Source organism: Bactrocera dorsalis, chromosome 6 (genome assembly GCF_023373825.1).
Source record: "Bactrocera dorsalis isolate Fly_Bdor chromosome 6, ASM2337382v1, whole genome shotgun sequence".
Taxonomy (NCBI): Eukaryota; Metazoa; Arthropoda; class Insecta; order Diptera; family Tephritidae; genus Bactrocera; species Bactrocera dorsalis.
Window position 1 is genome coordinate 16,727,054 of NC_064308.1, and position 9,124 is coordinate 16,736,177.

General features: G+C 33.0%; 1 protein-coding gene across 3 annotated transcripts; it reads right to left on the bottom strand.

Annotated features, from left to right (window-relative positions):
• Nucleotides 1–1,946: 1,946 nt before the first annotated feature.
• On the bottom strand, nucleotides 1,947–7,118 carry LOC125779344 (uncharacterized). Of its 3 annotated transcripts, none has more exons than XM_049460639.1 (4): nucleotides 6,826–7,118; nucleotides 3,044–3,350; nucleotides 2,603–2,986; nucleotides 1,947–2,545 (listed from the first exon to the last, which is right to left on the bottom strand). In XM_049460639.1, exons 2-4 carry the CDS (start codon nucleotides 3,275–3,277, stop codon nucleotides 2,003–2,005), a joined length of 1,161 nt encoding a protein of 386 aa, XP_049316596.1. In that variant the 5' UTR covers nucleotides 3,278–3,350; nucleotides 6,826–7,118; the 3' UTR covers nucleotides 1,947–2,002. The 3 variants fall into 3 exon arrangements, 2 of the variants coding, with proteins under 2 accessions (XP_049316596.1, XP_049316597.1); XM_049460640.1 differs by having other exon boundaries at nucleotides 3,044–3,255; nucleotides 6,826–7,117; XR_007423260.1 differs by having other exon boundaries at nucleotides 1,947–2,514; nucleotides 3,044–7,110.
• Between the last annotated feature and the right edge of the window lie 2,006 nt (nucleotides 7,119–9,124).

Consider the following 9,124-nt stretch of genomic DNA (forward strand, 5'->3'; position numbering starts at 1 on the left):
TGCAACATTTTATTTAATAAAGAGCCTCATGATAATATGAAAAATGTGTTACAAAATGCTCAAGAGAAAATGCTAGAGCATCATAACAAGAAAAGGCTTCAGAAAAGTTATAAAAAAGGAGATATTATTTATGAAAAAATTTATGGGGAAAGAAATAAATTGAACCCCAAGTACAAAAGACAAGTAGTATTAGAAGATTTAGGAAATACAATTAAAATACAAAACAGAAACAGAATAATACATAAAGATAATATCAAATCTTAAATTAATATGCAAGAAAAAGAAATTTTTGTCTAAAAGTTGTGACATTTAAAAAGACTTCAATCAAAAAAATAATTATAAGTCAAAGATAATATAAAATGCATCTAGGAGTCAAATTTAAATAAATTGTACATATAAATTAAGATTTTAAAATGGAACTGTTTAAATTGATAAAATAGTCAATAGCCTCACGTACTATATCCCTTTGAATCGGGACACTTCAATTTAGAGGTGGGGGAGTTAATACCACCAGTTCATGTTACATGAACATATTGTATTTCTGTTATAAATATGTAACCCATATGGTGCTTTCCTAATACTGTCCGCCTTAGGTGGTCCAAAAATATAACTCATAGATTGTAAGATGAATCTTTCCACTTGTAACATATGTCCTACATATGTCCTATCTCAAGTGGATTGTAGATATACTTCCTAGAATGTAAGATTAATATTTGTATCTAGGCTTAAGCAAAATATTGTATTTAAGAAAAAGATAATAAAGAAAACGGCAGTCGACCACAGGCAGTTGCCCCTAGTTACTCGAAAACCAAACAATTTATTAATTTGTATGACTTTATTATATAGGGCTTATTCGAGCTTGGCAGTACTGCGCAATATTGCGCAAACATCATATTCGATGTAAAAATGTGGCAACTCGTGCAAAAGTCAGACGTTCGAGCGAGTAAAAATTTGACACTTGATGCGCGCCAAATGTCATCATTATGCATCAAAAATTTTTCTACTGCGCGCAAATATTTTATAGTAATTCTTAAATAGTTGTATTTTGTTGCTTCAAAAATTTTTGTATTGCGCGCCAATAATGGAAGAAGAGAGGTAAGTAAAAGTGGTATTTATTGAATTTAATAATATATATTATATCGTGATTTATATTTTTTCAGTGAAAAGTTAAATTCACCGGTTACAAAACTCCTAGTAAGGTCCCGACTTGACCTGGAGCCCGAGTTTGCTGGCGGGAAGAGGAAAAAGTCTGTCCTATGGGGTAAGGTGGTCGAAAATATGCGTATTATAAATCCGGAAGTGTCGCAAACAAAAGAATTTATGCAGAGGAAATTTTTAAATTTGTTTGCGACGTATAAGAGGATTAAAAAACGCAACGACGCTACAGGTCGAGGTGCCACGACGTGGGAATATTTTAAGGATTTTGATAACGTTTTCGGAAATAGGCACTCCATTGAGCCTCCCATAAGGAACCTCCAGAGCTCACTGCAATATTTAGTTGAAAGTGGAGTGAGTGAGGAGGAAAGGTGCGTGGAAGAAAGCGATGCAGAAGGTGTCAGTCGAAAAAAACGACCAAAAACTATTGCATATGAAACATTGGATTTTTTTAAAGAAGAAGCGCGGAAAGAGCAGATTCGGCACGAAGAAACTATGAAGATCGAAAAGGAAAAATTGCTGGTTGACAAGGAAAGGATTAAAGCAATGTTGGATTTGCGGCAAGTTTTGGAGGGATTGTGCCAAAAATAAAAAGTGTTCATTTTATAATAAACTTTATGTTTATATTAATATAATATATATTATTATTATAAGTATGAGTTCCTATTTTCAATAAAATAAATATTAATTAATTAATTAATTAATATTTTATTAAAAAAGAAATAGAAAATGGTTTAGTATTCTAGGGTAGGTGATTTTAATTAAATTAACTGATATAACAAGATTTCAATCAATTAATCATTTATTTGATATGTACATACATATATACATTATTGAAATAATACTTCTATGAAATAAATAGCATTTTCAAGTTATTTCGTCTGATAATTCCTTCATTAGTGTCATTTATATTTTCAGGTAGTTCAATCATATCGTGATCATTTGAATTTTCTAAATTTTCAGGCATACTCGTATGATTGTCTTCAGAATGAACCGGATTGCTTCGCTGTACAAAATTATGTAAAATTGCGCAAGCTAATATCACAGTTGATATGTCTTCTATATTGCGCATATCAATATGATTCAATATTTTAAACTTAGCCCTGAAAATTCCAAATGTTTGCTCGATAAATACTCGGGTTGAACTCATATAATAGTTGAATTGTTTTTCCTCTCTGGAAAGATGTCCGTTATCTCTAAAAGGAGCAATTAAGTATCTTGAAACAGGATATGCTGAATCGGCTAGAATAATTGCATCTTTCGCAAGTTTTATTTGTCCAGATGTGATCCCTTTGTAAAGTGGGCTATTTTTCCACACATTGGCATCATGACAGCTACCTGGGTAGCCGATGAACACATCTAAAAAACAGAACTTACTGTCGCATATGGCCTAAATAATTGATTATATAACACTAATCTTAAAATAGATCATTAGCCAAGTACATACCTGCATAATAACTGAAAAATTTCCTTTACGGTCATAATAACTGATTGCATCTGTTTGAGGAGTGTTAATTTTGAAATGCGTTCCATCTAAGCATCCGACAACAAAAGGAAATGAATTTACCCGGCTTGTTTGAAAGTTTTCCATTATTTTTTTCTGCTGTAAAACTGACGGCCAACATATCTCGTTTTTAAGTTTGCAGATTGTCTTGATTGTTTTAAGGAAAAGTTTGTGGGCAGTTCCTTGCCCAACATTAAATCTATCGGCAAGCTCTCGATATGTGACTCTACTATTGCTTAGCTTCCAAAGAGTCATATGCAAGGAATGTTCCAAGGAATATTCCCCGTGTGGTGTTGACCAAAAAGGTTCTAACGCATTTTTCAAGTCCTAAGACAAATTAATTTATTTATCACGTACTTCCACAAAGTAAACAACAATACTTACTGCAAATGTTTCACGAGTCATGCGAAAATGCGTGAAATATGTATCATCATGGTACAATGGAATTGTTTTCCAAACCTTTATCATCTTCGTCACTGTTCTCTTTTTTGAAATTTCAGCGAGGAACCACTTTCTCTTTCTTAAAAAATGTTGTTTTCTATTTTTTCCATACTTAAGCAGCAGGTTATTATCACTGCTTTCAAAATTATCTATCGCTATATTTATTAAAAAGTTCATGGTTAAAGTTTCACTTTCGGTCACAATTCGCGCAAAATATTGCAATTATTTTGCTTAAGTATCAGCTGAGCATCTGCAACAGTGTTGCAAATTGAGTATCAGGGCTGCAATATTGTCGCAGTTATGGAGTGCCTCGAATAAGCCCATATTTCCAAAGATTTTAAGAAATTCATCATGAAATAGTTTAATTTGTACGTACATATGTATATACACTAGAGTGGGTAAATTTTTTTCTTGACAAAGCGGTTATCAAAATCGTAAACTACGACGAATTCTAAGAAAATTTGCCCAAGAAACCATGGGTCTAAAATGAAAATCGAGCCTCCGGTTTTTAGCGAGAAAATTTCGTATATTGTATTTTGTAAAAAAAAAAATCCAATTCCTATTCCACTGTCGATTGTTTGCTTGTTTTGTAGCTATCGAAGCTAATTTGCTCAAATTTGGTATGTGATGTTGTATTTAAGCAGAAAATTCGACAGTACAGAAATTTTTTATAGGGGGCGTGGCACTGCCCACTTATGAGTTCATATGCATATCTCTGGAACCACCCCACCGATTTCGTTCAAATTTGGTATACATATTACACAATGCCTACTTAAGAGATATCTGCAAAATGATCGAAATCGGATAATAACCACGCCCACCTACCATATAACGGCAATTTTTGAAAACACTAAAGATCGGACATTTTAATAACTGTTGAAGGGAAACATCTTGAGTTTGGTATTCGGTGTTGTATTGCAGCCAGAAATTCGACAATATGAAAATTTTGGCATGTCACCGCCCACTTTTGAGTGCATATGTAAATCTCTGGAACTTCTTTATCGATTTCGACTAAATTTGGTGCACATTTTAGATTGTACCTAGTTAGGTGAGATTATGAAAATGATTAAAATTGGGCAAAAACTACGGCCACCTCCCATATAACGGTATTTTTCTGTACGGTCACTGCTTTATGTTTTCGACTCTAGTAGTTTTTACTGTTTTCCTTTTCATTTATTAAAAAAAATCAAATCATTCCAATTTCTGTTACACTGTCGATTGTTTCTTTGATTTTCACTTGTTTTTTTTTTTTAATATTTACCACAAAATCTGCGCGAAATTGTAAATAATGTTGTTCAAAATAACTCATATTTTGCACATTCAGGAAATGTTCTACTAACAATGCTTTTTGATGCCAGAAAGGAAGTGCGCCAGAGGGCTTTAAAAAAAAATTTTGTACTATCGTGAAAAACTTTACGACCCAACAAAATTAAGAGCTTACAAAAAACCAACTATAAATTTTGACTGCACTGAATATGTTGAGATGATAAACTTAGATAACAATAGCATTTTGTCGGAGCCGCCCTTCACTGCAAACATACCCTATGACCATTTGCTCGATTACATAGAATTTGACAATCCTCCACTTCCGGATCCACAAATTCCTCCACATATTCAAGGAACCGAGCGCTTTGTGCAACTGCTGACTAGCGTTTCACGTCGAACTATAGAAAAAAATCGCGATGGTGTTATGGCAGTCACGGTTGCAAGTCGAAACGCAACATCTAGGATGGACAGCAAACAAGACCTTAAAACTAATTAATTCTGAACTTTAGAAGTATATTATATTTTCTTTGGAGCTTAACAGTTAAGTTTTTGCTTTATATGTAGATATAAAATGACATTGTTAACTGCAATACGATTTCGCGGAAGATGAAAGCTATTAAAGTTTGAATTTTATTTATTATTATTTTAATTTTTATGGGTGGATAGGTAACATATACACACACCGAACACAGCGGCCAACGACCATACCACGCTGAATACATCGGTTCTCGTCCGATCACCGAAGCTTTTTAAAACCCGATCTAAATACTATTGTTTTATAAATATCTAATTTATTTTTAAGGGTCACAACGTTTTATTTCTTAAAATTACAAAACCCATGAGCTTTTACATTTCTTGTGTATTGATGATTTAATGGCCAATTTCATAAAAAACTTTTTTAACATTAATCTAAACATCAAAATTAGACCGTTATCTATACAGCTTCTAAAGCTGTTGGAATTTCATTTCGAACAAATCCAGACATAACCACTACTGTTAGTTTTCTTAAAAGATTCAATAACATTTTTGAATGTTTTAAATTTGTGTAGAGCACTTTCTCAAAATTGCAAGTATATAGAGATCTTAAGATCAACTTGATATGCATCACAAAAAGAACGCTGCTGAGAAGGTGTAGCAGCACCTGTACGGTCACAGCTTGATGTTTTCGGCTCCAGTAGTTGTTACTATTTTCCAATTCATTTATTGAAAAAAACAAAAACAAAATGAAAAGTTTCTCGTTAAAAACCGGAGGCTCCGTTATTATTATTTTGGTACAGATTATTTAAATTGTCATTTATAATATTAAGATCATTATGATCAGAAGATCCGGCGATGTATTTCCATGCCGTTTCTAATACTCGTAAACACGTCATTCCTTTCATTTCTTCAAAAAAAAATTAATGACCTTCACACATTCGTACCAATTGGTTTTTGGTTATCTTGTCATCAAGAATACACAATACTAGGTCATCAAGCAAAGATTTTTTTAATGCCTTTTGTGACCACTTAAAAATATGAACTGGGTTTTCAGCACTACTTTGCCTTAAAAATAAATATCGAAACAGACTGGAAGTGGAACCCGATCTCAGGATAAAACTTTCAGAAATTTCAGCAAACTTGAACTCTATAATTAAAAATAAACAACAGCTACATACTTCGCACTAAAAAGTGAGTACCAAAGATACCAAAATATTATAATTTAATATTAATAAAACATTTCTCTTACTATTATTAAACGTGTATTATTTAATCTCATGTAACCATCTTGAGTTTAATATTATTAAGTGGGTCACGAAAGGACAGTGTGAAAATTACCGGGTCATGGCAAAACTATGTTTGCGAAGCACTGACCTAGACCGTTACGAACATTTCCTGACAGAAACTTATAATGAAATAACCACTCAAGTCCCTAAAGATAACTTCCTTTATCCTATCCTCAAACATGAAACTACTCAAACTTTTGAAATCCTCAACACCCTTAAACCGGTAGAAAACAAAAAGAAAAGGAGATCAATTGACATACGAGTATATGAGCACATTTCAGTTCATTTGACACATCTTCAGTTTGTAATATTCGAAATAAATATAACTTTTTTGAAATAATTTAAAAATTAAAAATTATAATTAAATTATTTTTTACCTAATTTTTCACGATTTTGTAAAAAAATTAAAATTTTTACAATTTTTCTGAAAAAAAAAATGGTTCATATGATATAAGATCACGCATATGTGACTCAGAGAATGATTTTTTACATTCTCTGTGTGACTTTGTATATTTTTCTTCAAAGCATTTCTCTTTATTCATTCTCGCATGAATTCAGTCGTTTTACATATATTTCTGCCTTTGCATGTGCTCATTTCTATTAAATAGCACCGAGAATGGTGAACTCCTTACTATTTACAATTCTATAAGCTCTGTTAGCCGTCCAATCGAACATCATACAGAATTCAATTTGCACCTTTTCTATATCTTTAAGTTCTCTGGCTGAGCTTTCGCCTCGCTCTTTTGTTTCAACTTCAGCTCAGTCATCAGCGGTGAGTGGCACATGCGGGCGCGCGAGTTAATCACAATTGATTCACTTTTGTATGAACTTTGCACCGTCAGGGCAAGTTCCTTTATTAATACAAAACTAAGACTAAGTACATTTTGATAATTTAGTGCTATTTATACTACTTTATGGTACTAGTTTCTATTTGCTGTCTGCTATGTTATTTGTAGTTTGTATTTGCTATCTGCTATATTATTTGAAGATAGACACACTATCTACAGTCGATTGTTTGTCGTTACAAACAGTCCCGAGAGAATAGCGTGTAGGAGATTTCTATTTCACACCATATATTGGAATTGCTTATCACTATTTGTTTATGCGTGGTTTGACATAAACACGAGATGTTTTGGTTTTTTTTGAGAAATGAAACGTTCCTTAACTCGCGCGCGCCGATCTCTGCTTACGAATATTACGATGCATCGATCAATCGATAGTAGGTATTATTTTGAAAACAAGGCGGGAATGTTGCGGCCCGGTATTTTATTTTGATGACCCGGTACCGGGTCGCGACCCGGCATTTGGGAAACGCTGGTCTAGGTCTATGAGGTGTATTAGTTTAAGTGTTCCGTCCTGTATTTTTGCATTTCCGTTGTCTATTGTAATGATTTGAGCTTTACTGTAGTCCAAAATTTTTACATCTGCTAGTGAAGATGTAATCACCGTGATAATAATTATAAATTTGGATAAATCCATTGTTCCTAAAATAGATAGTTAAGTTTTTATTAGAGATTTGTGAATTATACGTCCTGACATTGTTTTAACTGTTGTTCTATTATTCTCAGATACTATTTCTTTTTTATATTTTGGAGTTAGTTTTGAACCAAGTCTTTTATTTATTTTTGCATAAATTATATCTCCTGGGGAATATTCTTTAGGTTCTGATCTTTTGCTGTTATGGTAAGAAAGATCTTGTTCCTGTTTTTCCTTAAGTAATATAATATTTTCGTTTCTCTGCTGCTCTAACTGTTGCGGGTCGGTAAAAATTCTATTCCCAAAGAATGTGGCGATGGGTTTGTTTCTGGTTGTTGAATGTATCGTTGAATTATATTCTTGCACAGATTTGAATACAAATTCTTCGAACGTTATTCCTATGTTGTTTGCTTTTAAACATCTCATTATTTCAGAAAGTTTACTATGGAATCTTTCTACTTGTCCGTTACTAGTGCTACTATAGGGTGGTGTGATATATACGTTAATAGACATTTGGTCCTTTAGTAAAGTTAATATTGTGGCTGAATTGAGAGATTTTTCGTTATCTACTATTACTTGTTTTGGTATTCCAAATGAGATCATTAATTCTCTTATTGGGTTTTTTATATGTTCTATTGCTTTGGACTGTATAATTTTAACCTGTGCGTATTTTGAAAATTTATCAATGGCCGTGAGTATTAGCCTTTTTTCTGTCGAGCAAATATCAATGTGTACGATTTCTCCTGGAAACTGAGGAATGGGAGTCTCTTGTAACCGTGGTTTTGAAAGATGTCCATCATATTTATGCTCGCGACATATGGAACATTGTTTAACTGTTTTTTCGATTTTAGAATGCATGCTTGGAAAGTAAAATTTCTATAATATTTGTGTTTTGTTTTCGCGACTATTTCTATGTGCTCTCTGAAGTTCTTTAATAATTATTTCTTCCTGTTCTGTCTCTGACACGATGTCTTGAAGTAGGGTTTGTGTGAATCTAATTTTGATATTTGCAAAGTGAAGTGGATATATTTCCTGAATTTTTCCCATTAAGCTTTCTGTAGTGCATAAACCGTTAAGTAATGCTGGGTCAAGGTGTTGTTTAAATATGTCCATAATGTCCTGTGTCGAATATTCTCGTTTTGTAATTGTATGTCTATGGAAACAGGGAAATGGTATTTCAAGCGTATAGTTATCTATGTTACCGATTAAGATGAATAGTTGATTTTTGAAGGCATTTATGGGTGCTTCAGTAGCTGGGATGAGCTGATGTGCGGAACTTACGTCGCTATGGTCAGTAGTCGTTAGGGCGTTAACGTCAGTCTGTGGAGGTCTCGATAGTGCGTCGGCTACAACGTTTGTCTTTCCTGGTTTGTATTTCATTTCGTAATTGTACTCTTCGAGGATACATTTCCATCTTTTCATTTTTCCGTTATAATTTTTATTACTTAATGCATAGGTTAGGGGTTGATGGTCTGTGAAAATGATTACTTTGGGTGAACCATACAAATAACTTCTGAAA